The sequence below is a fragment of the Rhincodon typus genome, chromosome 6 (genome assembly GCF_021869965.1).
Source record: "Rhincodon typus isolate 14 chromosome 6, sRhiTyp1.1, whole genome shotgun sequence".
NCBI lineage: Eukaryota > Metazoa > Chordata > Chondrichthyes > Orectolobiformes > Rhincodontidae > Rhincodon > Rhincodon typus.
This window is the reverse complement of record NC_063337.1, coordinates 50,120,171-50,139,421: the sequence shown is the minus strand read 5'-3', so window position 1 is coordinate 50,139,421 and position 19,251 is coordinate 50,120,171. Positions and strand designations below refer to the sequence as shown.

The window sequence follows — 19,251 nt, the reverse complement described above, 5'->3', positions numbered from 1 at the left end:
TGCTGGAAAAGCTCAGCAGGTCTGGCAGCATCTGTGGAGGAGAAAACTGAGTTAATGTTTCGGGTCCGGTGACCCTTCCTCCGAACAGTTCTGAAACGTTAACTCTGTTTTCTCCTCCACAGATGCTGCCAGACCTGCTGAGCTTTTCCAGCAACTTTGTTTTTGTTCCTTGTTCCTGATTTACAGCAACCGCAGTTCTTTTGGTTTTTACTTTTACTTAAACATCTAAACTGTGTAACACCCTCTTTAAACTATCTGGGTAAAACAAGCAACTGTGTATCTCCTTAACCAATCAAAGTCTGAACCGGGAAGTGTAAATTAGAATATTTAATCCAGCATCAAATTAGGTGCACAGAGTGAAATAAAGAGAGAGAAACATTGGATTAAAGAGAGAAAGAGATGAAAGAGACGCAAATGAAAAGTTGAAAATAAATTGTTGAACTCTTTTCAGTTTAAAAGCACGTAGGTAAGTAAATTGTCAAGAGTACATAAGGAATCTTAAAGGATTAACTGAATAGATAAAAAAAATTGGGGGATAGAGTACAACATGGGAAAGTGCGAACTCATTCACTTTGGTGTGAAGAAAACAAAGGCAGCGTATTATTTAAATTGTGATTGCAAAACTCAATATGATACAGATGTACTGGTATGTGAATCACAAAATGCTAGTCTGCAGGTACAACAACTGATTAGGAAGGCAAATGGAATGTTTGCATTCATTGAATCAGGTATAAAAGTAGGGAGGTGGTGCTACAGCTATATAGGGCCCAAGGGAAATCACAACTGGAATACTGTGCAAAATACAAACCAATAGAACAATGGATGCTGTAAATCAGAAACAAAAACAGAAATTGCCTGAAAAGATCAGCAGGTCTGGAAGCATCTGTGAAGGGAAATCACAGTTAACGTTTTGGGTCTGGTGACCCTTGCTCAGAACTGGTGGAAGCTAGGAAAATGTCAGTTTTCATGCAGAAGATAGGGTGGTGGGAGTGGATAATTAGCAAAGTAGGTGGGGATAGAGCTCAGAGAGAGAGAACAACAGCCGGAGAGACAAATGGAGAGACAAAGGAGTGGATAACGGTCTGGGTAAGTCGATGAATAGCTATTAGTGTCTAACAATGGGTTGTGTATGTGTGTGGTGTGTGTTATGTGTGTGTGCATGTGGTGTGCGTGTGTGTGTGTCTGTTGGTGTGGCTAGAACATAGAAGAGTTCAAGCTCTAAAGTTATTGAATTCAGTCCAGAAGGCCGCAGGGACCCCAAGCAGAAAATGAGGTGTTGTTCTTCCACCTTGCACTGACCTTCACTGGAGCACTACAGCAAGCCTGAGACAGAGATGTAGGATAGGGAACAGGGTGGTGAGTTGAAGGGGCAGGGAACTGGAGGCTTAGGGTCATTTTTGCAGGCAGAGTGTAGGTGATTTGCAAAGCTATTACCCAGTCTATGCTTTGTTTCCCCAGTGTAAAGGAGACCAGATTGTGAGCAGTGAATGCAGTAGACTAGAAGTGCAGGTAAAGCGCTGCTTCACCTGGAAGATACGTTTGGGCCATTGGATACCGAGGAGGAAGGAGGTAAATGGGAAAGTGTTACACCTTCGGCGATTGTAGGGTAAGGTGCCATGGGGCTGTGAGGAAGTGTTGGGAGTGAAGGAAGAATAGACCAGGGTATCCCGGGGGGAACAGTCCCTGGTGAAGGCTGACAAGGGTGGGGGGGGGTGCGGGTAGCGGGGTGGAGAGGAATAAATGTCTTGTGGTGGAATCCTGCTGGAGGTGATGGAAATGGTGGCTAATGATCCTTTGAATATGCATACTGGTGGGATGGTAGGTAAGGACAAGGGGAACCACCAGTGTCCACATCCAGAAAATTTTTTTGGCAGATGCAGGCTCAGGTACATGAGTTGGGTGAGTCCTGTGAAGCCTGTGGGGTCATGGGAAAGGCTGTCAGGAGGGGGATCTGGATGTCTGGGGCTATAGTGACATATGGATGGGGAGGCTGGAATTGATTGGCTGATGAGCGTTTACTGGTACCTTCCATTGAGCTGGAAATCAAAACTATGCAACAAGATAGAAAATGGCTGCGTCACCCAGAGTGAGTGAGGTAACTGTCTGAAACCTGTGCGGACAAGAGGTTAGGCTTCATGTGGGACTGTTACATTTGGGGCTGGGAAGAGAACCAGACAAGCAGATGTACTGCAAAACCATTCAGGAAAACATGAGACCGTATGTACAGTGCAATGTCACCCGTGCTACCAATGTGCCCTCAAATATTTCCCTCCCACAATGTTTCAGTATCGTCTCACATTCCGCAGTTGGGATGGAGGAAGCCTGCTCAGAAATGGAGTGCGTTGGCCTTGGATGTTCGGCCAGATGACATGGGGGTTCCTTGGTTTGAACTTCCAAGGATCAGAGGGGGACAGGTAGGGTGGAGGTGAAGGGGTTGACCACCTATGGAGTGTCATGAAAGGAGAATTCTGAGGGGCCTGAGTGGGGTTCCTCCTCAGGCTGATGCCTCCTGGCACCTCCCTGTCTCTTTGTGAGGAAGGGTACCTGGAATGTGATCAAAATTCTCTGTCATCATGCCATTGGTCATGAGGACCTGTGCTGGGCTGATGGAGTACAAGGCTGTGCTCATTCTAAGGATGCTGGACTTGGCTCTCCATGGCAGCTGCCAACCTATTCATGGAAGCAAATGGCTGTTTGAGGCACTTGTGTCAGCATAGCATAGCTGCAGTCTCTGGGCTATGAGGGCCATTGCATTCCTCTTACCTGTCTGCCATTCCTATTTCTCCCAGTGCATGCAGACAAAGTCCCAGATTGCTGCCACAAAACTGTCCTCTCCAGCCTGGGGCTGAGTAGGTGCTTCGTCTCTGGCAGCCCTCCAAATGCCAGCAGTCTATGGGGTTTCTTCCTTAGCCAGCTGTGGAGCTGTCACAGCAAGATGTTCACTAGATTGTATTTACAAGCATTTTAAACCTGACTTTCCGACTGAACTATCAGTATCTGAGCTGTACAGGCAATGAGGGGAGGGGAGTTGGAGCAAATGATGCTTCCTCTAGGCCCTTCCTCAGAGGTCAAGGAGGTGCATTCAGGCAGAGCAATCCGTTTCTTCACAGGGGTCAGGGCTATCCCAGTTGTGTGGCACAAATAGCACTGACAGTAGGGTTAGGGCGGCAACTGTAGTAGAACTTATTCAGTTAGCAGAAAAGGAATGTCTTGGTGTCCCAGCAAGAGCTGTCCCAATCTTCTCCTGTGATGGTCAGGATTCTCCCTTCATAGTGGGTGACAGCTTCTCTCCACATGTCCTGGTCTTTGAACACATATCTGTGCCATCACCAAGACTGCCTATTTCCACACCCATAAAATCACTCGGCTTTGCTCCTGTCTCAAAACCTCTATTGCTGGAACCCTCATGCATGCCCCTTTGATGTCTGTAGACTTGACTGTATTAATGTACTCCAGGGCAGCCTCCCACATTTTAGCCTCTGTCGAAATGAGGCCATTCAAAAGTCTGCTGCTTGTGTCTTTGCTCAGAAAGTCTGATTACCTCTCACTACTTGTTGACTAAAATTAAAAGCAATGCCTTGATTTTAAAATTCTCATCCGTGTTTTCAAATCCCCCAGTCTCATAACCACCTGAGATAGACACTATCCTCTTATTCAGGCCTTTTGAGCAATTTCTAACTTGCCCTACTTTTGGTCTCTAAGTCGTCAGCTGCATGATTACAAGGTCTGGAATTGCTTCCCTAACCCATTCCTCCTCTCTGCCCCTTTTTTCCTTTAAGACAGCCCCTAAAGACTATCTCCCTGACAATGGCCATTTGACTTAACATCAAATTATACGACTGAGTAGCAAATTTTGCTTTTATAAGCAATAAAAACAGAAACTGCTGGAAAATCTCAGCAGGTCTGGTAGCATGTGTGGAGAGAAACCAGAGTTCATGTTTCAGGTCCAGCAACCATTCCTCAGAACTGATGGCAGCTCGGAAAAAGTTGGTTATTATACAGAAGATAGGGTGGGGAGAGAGGACAGGGAGTAAATGATATGTGGAGATCGAACCCAAAGAGAGAGAACAGTTGGACAGGCAAAGGAGTGGAAAGCAATCAGCCTAGGAGAATGAATAGCTACTAATAGGGATCATTTGTGGTTAATAATGGGGTGTGTGTAATAGCAGACCACGTGATAACAAGGCCTGGTGTGTGGGGGTTGGAGTAAGGACATGGGAAAAGGTGCCTCAAGGCCTAAAATTGTTGAACTTGAGATTGTGTCCAAAAGGCTGCAGAGTTCCCAAGTGGAAACTGAAGCGTTGTTCTTCCAGCTTGCGCAGAGCTTTGCTGGAGCACTACAGCAAGCCTGAGAAACAGATGTTGGCCAGGGAACATGGTAGTCTGTTGAAGTGGCAGGCAACTGAAAGCTCAGGGTACTTTTACAGGCTTAACCTGGAAGGTGTATTTGGGCCTTTGGATTCTGAGGATGGAGGAAGTAAACGGGCGGGTGTTAAACCTTCTGCGGTTGCACGGGAAAGCACCATGGGGGTGTTGGGGGTGAATTGTTGGGAGTGAAGTAGGAGTGGACCAGAGTGTCCAGAGTGAATGGTCCTAACGGAAGGTTGACAAGGGACGGGAGGGGAATATGTGTCTGGTGGTGGCGTCTTCCTGGAGGTTGTGGAGATGGGAGCTAATGATCCTTTGAATGTGGATGCTGGTGGGATGGTAGTGAAGATAAGGGGGACCCTATCGCTGCTGTGTGAGGGAAGGGAGGGGGTGAGGGCTGAAGTGCAGTAGATGGTTCGGACCTAGCTGAGGGCTCTGTCAACTACAGTGGTGGGAAATCGGTGAGGAAGAAGCTGGACATTTCGGAGACCCCCTTGTCAAAGTTGGCATCATCAAAACAGATGCAACGGAGATGTAGGAACTGGGTGAATGAAGTCTTTACAAGAAGCAGGCTATGAGGATGTATGGTGAAGGTAACTATGGATTTGTTTTTATAAGTGGGTTTGTTTTTATAAGGCTCCTGTGAAGTGCCTTGGACTGTTAAGGGGCTAGATAAATACATATTGTTGTTCTGGTTTTTGAAAGGATACTTCAATTTAGAGTTCTGTGGCAAGTTTAGTCTGTATCAATGACATAATTCCAGGGAATCTTGTTATTCACTGAAGAGGCAGGTAGTGAAATAATGTTTCTACCAGTGGATAAATGAAAGAGGCAGCAAGTTTCAGATTTTCAGGTTTAACTGTACTCTGCGCTTGTTGGAAGCTGCTGGCTGATTAGTCCACGAAAACATTGCTATTAGTCTCAATTACTTTCACAGCAAAATTCAATTATTAATTAGACAACAGGATGAGCTTACCTTGTTGCCAGTCAATGTATCAACTTTAAAGCCCAAAGGTTTGATGGTGATATTTTGCAGATTAAGATCTTTGTCACCTGTTTGTTCAGACTTTACATTAAGAGATTCTGATGGGACTGAATACTTTTTGAGAACGGTTTCTAAGTCTGGTTCCTGAATTGTATCACGTGGAAGTTGATCCATGCTTTCTGATACTGATTTTTCCATTTCCTCTTCCATGTAGGATTGAAGTACATGAGTTAAGTACTCAGAAATTAGAAGATTCACCAAGTGCCAAGATCCTATTGTACATCAAATGAAAGGCTAGTCATTGGTAATACAGAACTTGAGTGTTGTTGAAAAAAGGCACAGTTTGTCAAAGTTTATTGTCTTACACTCATCAGGACAATTCACAAGATTACCAATATGGGAAACCAACATTGTCTACCAATCACGCAGAGGATGGTCTAGGTATGGAATGAGCGGTCAGAGGAAGTCGTGGAGACTGGTACAATTATGACAGTTAAAAGGCATCTGGATGGGCATATGAACAGGAAGTGTTTAGAGAGACATGGGCCAAATGCTGGCAAATGGGACTTGATTTATATAGGATATCTGGTCAGTATGGGCAAGTTGGACCGAAGGGTCTGTTTCCATGCTGTATATCTCTGTGACTCTATGACTCTAAATGTTGCAAGGAGTAACTGTACTCAACCAGCCTGCATTTGCAACTCAACTGTCCAACCTTAGATGTAATTTTGCAATTGGATAACAGATGATAGATAATTCTGAGTTTAAAAAGAATTATGTTGATTACCAATTTAAGGCTGTCATTTGGATTCACAGCGCAGTGTTCTTGCATGAAATAGAAGCTACATATATTAGGACACAGTGCCTTTTTCATTGCAGACAGAAAGAGCAGGTAAGCACAACAAATCTGTTGCATCTCAAAAAAAGAGGTGGCAGTTATTTGCCAACTCATTTTCAAACAACATCCTGACCCATCAAGATGTGGAGGTGTCAGTGTTGGACTGGCGTGGACGAAGCCATAAGTCACACTTCACCTGATGAAGGAGCGGCACTCTGAAAGCTTGTGAATTCAAATAAACCTGTTGGCCTATAACCTGGTGTAATGTGACTTCTGATTCTGTCCAAACAAAGTTAACCTGCCTAGTTTAAAAATCTAAACAAATCCTGGCAATCATTATTCACTGTTACATTCTGCAAGGCAACACCTCTTCTAACCAGAGTCCATTTGCTGATCAATCAGCACTCTCATCTCATAAAATATAAATGTTAGTTTTCCATTTTATTGATATTCTTGCGAAGGATCCTTACGAGTGCAAGGTGAAAAGCTTTGACAAAATAGGTCTTTTTCAGCAATATGCAATTAAAGGGCTTGTAAAGTATCACAATCTTTATAAATTTCTCATATGCCATCATAATATTAGCTATAAATCAATCTTTTCTATTTAAATAGGGTAGATCAAGCTCTTTCTGACAACACTTGTGAAAATATTCAAAATTCAAAGTAAAAGCTAGATTTGTTGCCAGGACATTTTAGAACTTTACATTTAATTTAAAAAATGCATTTATTTATTATTTGGCTTTGTTAATGTGCAGCCAAAAGATAAGTTATATATGGTCATTTACTCTTTCCTGTTAAGAATACCATACCATGTTATAAATCTTTATATCTGGATTAGTAGTGTTCTTTATTTGTCTTAACTGGCACCACAATTTAAGACTTAACAATTAATGGGACACATGTTTTCATTTCAAGGACCTTTTCCAACAACATATGTTAAATATTTATATATACAAGCTGAGAGATCATGATATGCCTCATTTTTACACAGCATCTGTTAAAGAAAGTTCAGTTTTCACACAAAACTGTTCCTTCCACAAAAAATTTGTTCTTAGAAGTCAAACGATGCAATTCAAAAAGCATGAAACTGAAAATTCGAAACAAAAATGGGAAATTCTGGAAATATTCAACAGATTATGGATGCATTTGTGGACAGAAGCAGTTAATGCTTTAGGCCTGTGACCTTTCATCGGAACTCAGAGGTGAGTGCAATAGATTTTGAGCAAAGAGTGGGTGGAACATGGGCAAAAGGAAGGACTGTGATTGAGTGAAAGGTGGGAGAGAGTGAATGACAGAAGAGTTGGTCTTCCAGAGCCAAAGGGAATAGTGTTGGGATAAGAAAACAAACAATGGCTGCATCTAGAATAGGTATACTGCTGGCAGAAAGGCAAAAAAAAATTAAAATAAATAAAGACAAGGAAGCAAAGGCTGAACCTGCTGTGCATTTCCAGTATTTTCTGTTTTAATTAAATGTATTAATTTGTTTTCTTCGCTGACAAGATTAGATGGGTATGATACCAGCCTGAGATACATTTGCAAATGGTATACATGCACTATGTCTTATTTGGCGTTTTCACTCTCAAACTGGCAAAATAACATATAGCAAAATCACATTGAATTTTTAAAACTATTTTTAACCATCATAAACTTATTAATGTACCAGGCTAATCAACAAAGAGACAAAGCAGACTGTAGCAGTATTATCCACCCTATCTGCAGTCTAACATGGTATTGAGTAATACACAATGTAATCACAGAAGCACGAGGCGATATTTCCCTATAGGTACTCACACCCAGTTTATGTCATTTTAAGATGGACAATAACCATGAAAAGGACTGATTTTTACCACTTACCTAGAAAGCTTTCCAGCAGGGCCATAGCCTACTCCACTTCATCGGCCATGGAATCCAGGACAACATTGCCAGAGGTACATAGTTAAGAAACATGAGATTGGGGGAAGTTGGAACCAGGCAGGCAGACCATTGCAAACAAGTGGAACGGGAGTGCAGTGTTGTTGTTGTTGCATCATTACAAGGTAGGGGATGGCAACCATTGTAGCTGGGTGCCTCTCCAAGAGCCTGAGAGTATGCATCATGGACCACCCTCACACGCAACCCACTGGGAGACTGCCAGGGTAAACCAAGCTGATCTTCCCATGAGGTGTCAGGCCCTCCCAACATGGCCAAAATGTTTGCAGGGATACTATTTAAGTCAATGGCTGCCCTCCGAGAGTCCAATACTTTCTCATTTCATATTGCCAGGTCTGCCAGCCTGCAGCAATGGGATTGAAAAGAATCAGCCCAAATTAATCAATAAATTTATGCTCTTTTAAATCAATTCTCTAGTCTCAGTACTTGCGAAAACATGAATATATTGCAATTACTTATTAAGATTCAAGTCTTACCAAATGATTCTGCATTTGACAGTGTTAAAGCACGACTTATTGCAGACAGGAAGTAGTTCCATCTCAATTGGAAATTTGCTGCTAGTTGTGTGAACTCTTCTCCTCTGAAGTTGCTGGGCTGAAAAAGCAAATCTTTGTGTCTTTATACTGCATGTTTTCGGTGAAGGCATAGTCTTTAGCTTAAAATTAAATGTGATGATGATATTGATGATATGAATGGAGAAAGCAATTCTACATGTACTGCAGCCTCTGCGCATTAGAAATAACATGGAAGGTCCACCAGTGTGTCCTGCTTTACAAGATTTTCTTATGGCAATGTGTGAATGTTTTCCAAACATTTTAAAAGTGCTCTTCAAGTTTAAACTTTTCCCAATCTTTAAGACCGAAAGTAATTTTGTCTGAAAGATTTTTGGCTGGGATTTTACCTGTTAAAAAAAAGCACCTAGCAACAGAGGGGGCAGGAGCAGGGTCAGGAAATCACAGGAGATGGCATATGGACAGATTTCCCCATTCTCATCATTGTTTAGAGAAATGCATTTGTGTGTCATATACTTGGACTTGTAATAGTCATGTGACTTCTGATGTTGTTACTTTAATTTTATGCAGTAGTCATTAAACTTATCACATGAAACATGGTATCAGGGCTGTGCAGCTGAATTTTCAGAACTGCAAGATACCCTGTTACTGCAAGAAACAGCAAGAAAGAATTCAAACAGCAGTCTGTAACTTTGCGCCACTAGATGAGTCAGAATGATTGTGAGTTTTTCAGTCCCTTGTGCTTTGGATATAGAACATAATATGGGACAGAATTGAAATTTCATCTAGTTTCCATGGCAAAATTATGAGGTAACTACAGAATTAAACAAAACCCTGAATGAATAAGAGTAGCAACTCTGTTTTCAGTGCTGGAGAAAGGGTCCTACAAGCTGTATAAGCGAGCTAGATTGTACCAAGGAGCAGGAAAGACAAACTGGAGAAATTTTAAAAGCCTTGAAGACACATTTTTGTTTCCCTACTAATGTTACTAATGAATGCTATGTGTTGAACATCAGACCTCTGGGGAAAGGGAGAATAATGATCAGTATGAGACAGCACTGAGACATCTAGCTAAATCCAATGAGATTGGACAACAGAAAGAATATCTGATCAGAAATAGCATTGCCTTAGGTGTAAAAGATCCAACTGTGAGAGCATATCTCCTAAGAGAGTAGAAACTTGCCCTCAAGAAAGGTACTAAAGTTCTGAGGTTGTCTATCATCAGCTGAAAAGTATTAATGGAAGAATGCATGAAGCTTTGCATTATGATGAGAGACAATCCAGGACTAACTTGAACAACAAAATGGAAAAAGAAAAATATATTTGCACGAAGGCCAGCAGAATGGTCAAGGTCAGCGTAAGTAGTAAATAGATGTAAATATTGTGAAGGACACCATATCAAATAAAAGGAAGTGTGTCCAGCTTGGGAAAAGCAGTGCTTTAACTGCAATTACTTTGCACACAAGTGTTTCACTGGAAAGAAGCAAAGAAAGGCTATAAAATGGCTGCTGGAGTGATGTCAGACAATTTTTCTGATGAATCACTCTGCACCATACAACAACTTGACATTATCAGGTCTGAAGGTATTAAATGGTTTGTGTCCAATGGATTGATGACAACAGAAGGAGAGTACCAAGTGAATCTGAAGTGTCAGATAGACACCAGTATTCCATGCAACATTATGAACTTTGCAGACCTGTGCAAAGTGGCTCAAGACAGTCACCAGAAAATTAAATCCTTGTAGGTAAACTTGAGGCTTTATGATTGAACAGTATCCAATCCAAGAGAGCAAATGAAGCTGAGACCCCAATCCAAGAATTAAGATCGACAGTTCCAAACAATTGATGAAAATCCACGCATGTCAACTGAATCAAGTCTTGGGTTTAGACTGCTAACCCTAAAAAAAGGTTTTGTAGTGTGTATGGATATGGAGGTATGATGGAAGATGTCATCACAAACCTTGATCAGAAACTAATGGGACTACTAGAGAGTACTCATCAGATGATCCTGAAGTTGAACAAGAGAAAGAAGTTTCCCAAAGTCAAGTTGTTAGGTCATGTACTAAAAGCAAGGGGACTTCACCCAGATCTGACAAGGTGAGGGCTAAGGTGTAGCAAACAGCAAATATGAAAGCAACTCAACAACTTGTTAGATCTATAAACTAGCTAACAATGTTCTTGTCTAATTTGTCGTCTGAGTGTAAACCTCTACACAAGTTCACTGCTACAGAATTGCAGTGGTGTTACAGCAGAGAACTAGAAGCAGTTTTCACTAGAACCAAACAACTGGTGACAACAACACCAGTGCTGCAGTACTATGATGTCAATTATAAAGTCACCTTGTAGTGTGCTAGATAGGACTTGGAGCAACTCTCATACAGCAAAGACAACCAGTTGTTAACATAAATTGGATGTCATAACAAACAGATTGAAAAAGAATTTTCTTGCGAGCATTTTAATCTATAACTGTTTTGTTGAGCCAAAATTACAGTGGAGTCTGACCACAAACCACTCCATAGCATCGTTCTCAAATGGCTTCCATCTGCTCCAAAACCATTGGCACACAATGTTACTTCATTTACAGAGATGTCTTTTGGAAGTAACTTACAAGCAAGAGAAGCGGATGTGAATTGCTGACATGCTGTCAAGACCAGAATACCTTATGAAGAAAAGCTATACAGGGTGTGACATTTTTCAGATTTCAACAAGAAGCAACAGCTTGACATGCTTTAAAAGCCATCAACCCAGCAGAGACATTGAATCTGAAAGATAAGTGTCTTGCTCAAGTCAAGCTTAAAGGATCTAATGTTTTAACCATGAGACAGAAACAGAGAGAGAGAGAGCCAGACAACTAATGTTTCTGTAGCCTAAACCTGCATCTGCAGCTCAACTGTCAGACTCAAATCAGATCAGAATGTCAAAATGTGGAGTCAAAATCTACCCTATTGTCTGCATGTACTGTTAGAGTCAGACCTCGTTTATATTGTTTTTAAATTGACATAAAAAGTGTAGATTTGAGAGGAAAGATCATAAGAAGAGCCAAAGAAAAATACTTGTTTAAATATGCAGCAACGAATATGTGGATAGCATAGGTATACAATTTAAAAATATTTATTAATGGCACTAGCCATAATTCACGATATATTTAGCTTTATAATCTGTGGATGACTAAGTGCTCAGATTTAAGGGACACAACAAATTTGAACCTTCGACATGCACTGTAACATAAACAATGTAATTATAATATTCTTTTCAGCAAATATCTTACCTGAAACACAAAAAGATGCACAAGGGTTGACACACACTGAAAGTAAGCTCTAATATCTGCTGCAGTATCCAGCAAAGCTAGCAAACTATCAAAACCTGCAATAAGAAGAAATCATATTAGAGCGTTATTATCTACATTCTGTTTTCTGTGGTTCTACAGTCATTATCTTCTATCCATATCATAAGTTGGTGACCACAAGCTCAGCTGAAGAAGGTATAAATAGAGGTAGTGGCTTAAACAGTCTTCAATTATTGGGAGTTTCAGAGTAAAAATGTCCATTTTATAAAATATATAATAATGTTACATCCACTCAACACTTTTCATACTTTGTAGAGATTAAATTAAATCATATCCAACTATTGCTACCACGTTTCTTTGAACATGAGTTGGAAGAAAACTCCTACACTTAAAATCATAAACTACTCTAATATTCTTAGTTACACTCATAAAGGTATTAATTCCATTGAACTCAACTCATTTAATGTTTACCTATTCAATTTTTGGTATTTTCTAATCACACCTTTGTAGCAGGCAGGACTTGAACCCACGCCTTCTGGCTCAAAGATACGTACATTACCACTGTGCCACAAAAGCCATCCTAATCAATTTTATGCCAACTATGAATAATGAAATCTAACTTGTATCTGAAGTAATTTTGGAAATATATCAGAGTTAGTTTATGAATGATGTTTGAAAACTTGCTAAAAACTCCCAAATTTAGACCCAACTTTTATCAGTCATTTAAATTGTTTGGTAAATCTATAATGCATATAACCAATATTTACAAATTAAAATTGCATCTTTACATCCATAACAAGTTCATGGAGCTGCCTTGGTAGGTAGTTGCACATCCTGTACAATGCTAAATGACACTGATCAGAAAGATTCCAGTTTCAGTTCTCATTTTGCACTGAGTTAACAAATGCTGCATTTATGTATGATGTTTTTGAGATTTATTACAGGTAGAAAACTGGTATTGTATCAGAATAAAATATTATGTAAAAAAGCAAAAATAAACAAAAAAGTGCTAGGAACTTCAAAGTGACGAATGTAACAAACTGAAAGGTCACATTGTTGGAGATGACGGTATTCTTCTAAAGTTACAGCTAAATAAGAAAGAAGGTTGAATAGACAGAAGGAAACTTTTCTGATCATCTTGTCTGTACTGGCTCTCTGCAAGAACAACTCAGGTAGACTCCTAGAGTCATAGATTCATACAGCATGGAATTGCTGCATTTTCACAGTTTGCCTTTCCTGTCAGATAATTATCCAATGTCTTTCTGAAAACCACAATTAAATCTGCCTCCACCACACTCTCAAATAGTATATTCCAGGTTCTAGCTATTCATTGTGTAAAAATGTTTTTCCTCATGTCACCTCTAGTTCTTTTACTAATTACTTTAAATCAGTGTCCTCTGAGAATAGTTACTCCTTATTAATTAGGTATAAGCCTTGTGGCTGAAGAGATCAAAGGATATGGGGAGAAAACGGGAACAGGATACAGAGTTAGATATCTGCTGTGATCATATGAAATGGCAGAGCAGTCTCAAAGGGTTCAATGGCCTACTTCTGTTCCTATTTTCTGTTTCTATGTTATCCACTCTGTACCCTTCATAATTATAAAAATATCAATTAAATCTCCTCCCAGCCTAGGTTGTTAGATACGCATATCTGCTGGGACAAACTTGAAATTTCACTAAATGCACTGGTGTCCTTACAATTTACCAAAAATAGTTCAATTTTTCAGCTTTTCCCATTTTGGACAACCTGGAGAATGGACATTACCCTGGCCTTTGATTATCAGGCAAAAGAATCCTCACCATCTTGGTATTGATTTATTTCTACACATTAGGGGTGGAGAACTTGAAAACTCTCTAGCAAATTTGACAATTTAGGTGCCTGGGATGCTGATTATGTCCAGTCTCCAGTGCTGAGACCGTACATTTGCAAAATGCCAGTTCAGAGGTGACGTCGTGGTCTGGGGGGTGGACCCAGACCTTGAATACTGTCTGGCTGCCCTACTGGCCTCATGCATGTTTATTACTATTGGCGATGGAGGGGCAAAAGGTGTGCCACCCAGGACTCTGAATACTCATGCTCTGTAGCATTGCCACAATACAGATGATATTTGCCTTTATTGAGGATGGCAATTCCTTTTGGAGCCCTGGTTCATTTGGTTGCATCGAATAATTGTTTACAAACTAGCATTAGTAAAACTTACTGACAGTCACCGTTGCAGCAACTACCAGCCCAGAGTGAAATGCTGGGGGTTGCAGGGCAGCTCAGCCATAGAGAGGGCAGAGGTGGCTCTCTCTCCCATCCTCTCACCCTCTGAATGCAAACAGTGGGTTGCTCCTGGCCTACTGCAGTCTGAAGTCCACCAGTCTCTTGAGATGGACGGAACCATTCACAATGTAAACAGAAACAACCCTCACACCCCACCAAAAACCTCTCTCTGCTACAAGTTGAAACCTGGGAAGGTATAAAAATAATCTGTCTGGCAGTGTTTGGGTCTATACCAAGGGGGAGTGTGTCCCAGTTTTGACATTTGAAAATCTGACCATCTTATCCCAACCTAGTCTAAGGACAATAGTCCTAGCTTCATCAATCTATCCTTATAACTCAATTTTATCATCACAGAAACATACTTATATGTTTTTCCTACATCCTCTCCAATGCCGAAAGCTTCAAGAATATAAAGGAGTACGTTATAACAAATAAAGTGCAAGGCTTTCAATGTATTTTGGGCCTCAGGTGTCATGGAATTGGGAGTCAAAGTCAGTGGAAGAGAACTGACAGGGGGCAATATTAGGCAAGGCCCAGAATAGCTAGGTTTCCTTCTAGAGGAGAAGCAACAAGTCTTTAATCTATAGCCTGGGGCAGATGAAGATTGACTGCCCCACACGTGACTCATGATGTGACAAGTATACTGGGCTAATGTTTGTGACTTCCACTCAGCAACTTGGACACCAAGTTCATACTGATGTTGTACAACAGGGGTCCACCTGAGTAACCAAACATGGATTCTGACATGAATACCTTTGAAAAATACCAGTCTGATTTGCAGTATTAAAGCTGTTCGAGGTAATTTAGCACCATTTCAGCTCCTGAGCAACTTGTCAGCATCACTTTTATTTCTCAAACTTCATCAGGTACCTAAGATATGCCCTTAGCTGAATTGATGCCAAATGAAAATATTAAATTAGGTAATCCTGCCTTGACCGTGGATACTTCAGCATTGTCAAAGCTGAGAAGAGAAGTGGGATCTACCTGATCTGGTAGACATAGAAGATTTCATGGCATTATTTCAAAGAAGATCAGGGGAGTTATCTCTAGCTTCCTGGTCAATATATATTCCTCAATTAACACATGAACAGATTATGTTGTCATTATCAATTACTATTTGCAAGTTTACTAAATGCAAGTTGACTACCACACTTACTGCATTACAACTGTAGCTGCACTTCAAAAGTGTTTGATTGGCTGTAAAACAATTTTGAGTTGTCTAATGGTCAAGACAAGCACTTTTTAAGTGCAAGCCTTCCTTTTCTCTTCTTCAGTTGACAAAGTTCTCTCTAGGAATGGTGAGGTTTAAATGAATTGCTAAGCTGCTTTATTTCATACTAAGTTGGGCATTCAGAGTCATTCTTTTGAATGGTGATAAATTGCGAAAGGGGAAAGTGCAACAAGACGTTAGTGTCCTTGTATACCTGTTACTGAAAGTAAGCTTGTGGGTGTAGCAGGCAAATGGTACATTGGCCTTCAAGTACAGGAGCAGGGTGGTCTTACTGCAATTGTGCAGGGCCTTGGTGAGAGTACACCTAGAGTACTGTGTGTAGTTTTGGTCTTCTTAACTGAGTAAAGATGTTCTGGCTTTGGAGGGAGAGCAATGAGCGTGTACCAGATTAATTCTTGAGATGGCAGGACTGATGTATGAGAGAGACTGGAGCAGTGAGGACTATATCCATTGTGGCTTAGAAGAATGAGGGGGATCTCATATCTTATGGAAACCTATAAAATTCTAACAGGTCTAGACAGGGTAAATGCATGAAACTGTCATGACATGGGAGTTCAAAATCAGGGGTCACAGTCTCAGGATACAGAGTAGGCCAATTAGGTAAGTCCATAAGATCACATGGAATAGGAACAGGAGTCGGCCCTTTGACCCCTCAAGTCTGCTCCACCATTCAATGTTGGCTGATCCAACATTCCTGAGGTCCACTTTGCTGCCTTTCCCCCGTAACTGTTGATTCTCTTACTGATCAACAATCTACCTCAGCCTGAAATATACACAAGAATTCTGAGCCCACAGCTCTCTGTGGCAAGGAGTCACAATCCTCCGACAGAAGAAATTCCAACTTATCTCAGTCTTAAATTGGTCCCCCTTTATTCTGAGACTATGCCTTCTGGTTCTAGACTCTCCTGTGAGGGGAAACATCCTCTCAGGATTTATCCTCTTAAGAATCCTGTATGTTTCATTGAGATCACCCAAACTCCAGTGAGTTGAACTCTAATCTGTTAAGCCTTTGCTCGCAAAACAAACCTTCCACACCAGGGATCATTCGAGTAAGCCTTCTCTGAATTGCCTCCAATGAAATGATATCTTTCCTTAAATAAGGGGACCAAAATTGCTCACAGTACTCCAGATGTGGTCTCACCAGCACTTTGTACAGTTACAGTTAGACTGCACCTGTATGCTAACTTTCTGTGTTTCATACACAAGTACTCCCAAGTGCCTTTGTGTTACAGGTTTCTGCAGTTTTTCTCTATTTAAATACCACTCTGTTCTTTTTCTCCCCCTTCCAAAATCAACAACTTCATATTTCCCCACATTATAGTCCATTTGCCATCTTTTTGCTCACTAACCTAACACATCAATATTTGTCTGTAAACTTATCGTATCCTCTTCACAACTTGCCCTTCCAACTGAAAATTTGGCGATAGTACTTTCGTTTCCTTCCTCAAAGTCATTAATATGTATTGTAAACAGTTGTGGTCCCAACACTGATCCCTGTGGAACTCTGCTGGTAGCAGGTTGCCAATCTGAAAAAACCTCTTGCCCCTATTCAGAGTTAGTAAGAACTGCCAATGCTGGAGTCAGAGATAACACAGTGTGGAGCTGGAGGAGCAAGTAGGCCAAGCAGAATCAGAGGAACAGGAAAGTTGACGTTTTGGGTCGGGACCCTTCTTCAAAAATGGGGGAGGGGAAGGGAGCTCTGAAATAAATGGAGACAGGAGGGGTGGGGCTGTGGAAGGTAGGTAGGATGGTGATAGGTGAGTGTAGGTGGGGATTGGTCAGTGAGGTGGGAGGAGCGGATAGGTGGGACAGAAGATGGCGAGCAGTTTCAGGGCTGAAGAGATAACCAGAGGGTTGCAGTGGGAGAGAGATCCACTGAAGTCTTTCCGGAGGGAGGAAGATAACATCTTCAAGGTCGGCATCCCTAGAAGAGGCTTCACAGTGGGGTTATAACTCACTCAGAGATAGTAAGAACTGCCGATGCTGGAGTCAGAGATGACAGTGTGGAGCTGAAGGAGCACAGCAGGCTAGGCATCTTGCCCCTATTCACTATTTCCTGCCCATTGCCATTTTTTTATACATACCAATATACTACTCCAACATCATGGAGTCTTATCTTATGACTTAACCTTTTGTAAGATACCTTATTGAATGCCTTCTATAAGTCCAAATGGACACATTGACTGGTTCCCCTGTATCTACTCTGGTTATGATTTCCTCGAAAAAGTCTAATAAATTTGTCAGACATGATTTTCCTTTCATGAAGCCATGCTGATTCTGGTTGAGTTGATTATAATTTTTTTTAAATGATCTGCTAATACTACCTTAATGGTTGATTCCAACATTTTCCAATAATAGACATTAGGCTAATTGGCCTACCCACTTTTTGCCTCCCTTTTTGAATAAGGGTGTCACATTGACAGTTTTCCAATTCTCTGGTATTTTTCCAGAATCCAAGCATTTTTGGAAAACTACAACCAATGCATGCACTATCTCTGTAGCTACTGAATTAGGATCCTTGGATGCAAGCCATCAAGGCCAAGGGACTTACCTGCCTTTAGCTCCAATGGTTTATTTAATACTACTTCTCTAGTGATTGTAATGGTGTTGGTACTTGATTCCTCCGTCCATTCTTTGGTATTAGTGGGAAGTATCCATTTAACTCCTCTGCTTTTTCTTTGTTTCTGAGAACTTTCTCCCCAGATTTATTTTTTAAGGGCCTATATTCATTTTGACCTTTCTTTCTTTTTATATATTTAAAGAAGCTCTTATTGTCACTCATCGTTAAGTTTGTTCACCCAGAGAGTATTGAGCCTGTGGATTCTCAGTCACAGAAAGCAGTTGAGACCAAAACATTGAGTGTTTTCAAGAATGAGTTAGGTATAGGGCTGAAGGGATCAAAGGGTATGTGGAGAATACAGGTACAGGGTATTGATTTGGAAAACCAACCATGATCATATTGATGTTGGAGCAGACTTGAAGGGCCAAATGGCCTAACTCTGGCTCCTATTTTCTCTGTTTCTCTGATCAAATTCACTTATTGCGTTTGGCAAAATTTACTTAATGGAATGATACAAATGCAGAGCATGACACAATACCATCCACCACTGATTTACAGCATCCACAGTTGTTTCAGTTTTTATACTGTCCACCAATGATTCTATAAGAGGTATTCAAACTGTTCCACCTGGATTTTTGAATACTGAACCTGCCTCATCATCATCATCATCATCATCATCATTGGTGGTCCCTTGCAGACGTGGATGACTCTCTTCCAGTCTCAAGGTGAGTCCGCAGGTGGCTGTACAGACCAATGTAGCTTCTGCAGGCTCTGTTACACTTGGGGCAGAAGGTGGTCGCAGGAAGGAGTAGGTGGGGTGTTGGCAGCATGCTCCTTATGTTGATTTTACCTAGCTTCCACATTTTCCCGATGGCAAGTCTCGAGGTGCTCGATGCCTTCCCAGATGCCCTGCCTCCACTTTGGACAGTCTTGGGTCAGTGATTCCCAGGTGTACGTAGGAATGCCGCACTTTGCCAGCAAGGCCTTGAGGGTATCACTGAAGCGCTTCCTCTGTCCACCTGGGGCTTGCCTGCTGTTTCGAAGCTGGGAGTAGAGCACCTGCTTGGGGTGGGGGGGTGAAATCTGTCGGTCATGTGGACGACATGCCCATACTATCACAGTTGTTCAAGTGTGGTCAGTGCCTCAATGCTGGAGATGTTGGCCTGGTCAAGGACTCTGGTGTTAGTGCGTCCTTCTTCCCAGGATTGGCAGGATCTTGCACAGGCAACATTGCTAGTACTGCTCCAGTGTCTTGAGATGTCTGCTGTAGATGGT

The 19,251-nt window shown here is 41.4% G+C and overlaps 1 protein-coding gene across 1 annotated transcript in view; it reads right to left on the bottom strand.

The window, feature by feature from the left end:
- The window catches only part of LOC109928303 (DNA-binding protein RFX8), a 70,442-nt gene that overhangs the window by 4,929 nt on the left and 46,262 nt on the right, over nucleotides 1–19,251 (bottom strand). The window contains exons 12-15 of the mRNA XM_020528286.1: nucleotides 18,625–18,717; nucleotides 11,900–11,994; nucleotides 8,597–8,714; nucleotides 5,345–5,625 (exon numbers count right to left, since the gene is read on the bottom strand). Of these exons, the coding sequence (XP_020383875.1) occupies nucleotides 5,345–5,625; nucleotides 8,597–8,714; nucleotides 11,900–11,994; nucleotides 18,625–18,717 (587 nt within the window). The remainder of the gene's footprint in view (nucleotides 1–5,344; nucleotides 5,626–8,596; nucleotides 8,715–11,899; nucleotides 11,995–18,624; nucleotides 18,718–19,251) is intronic.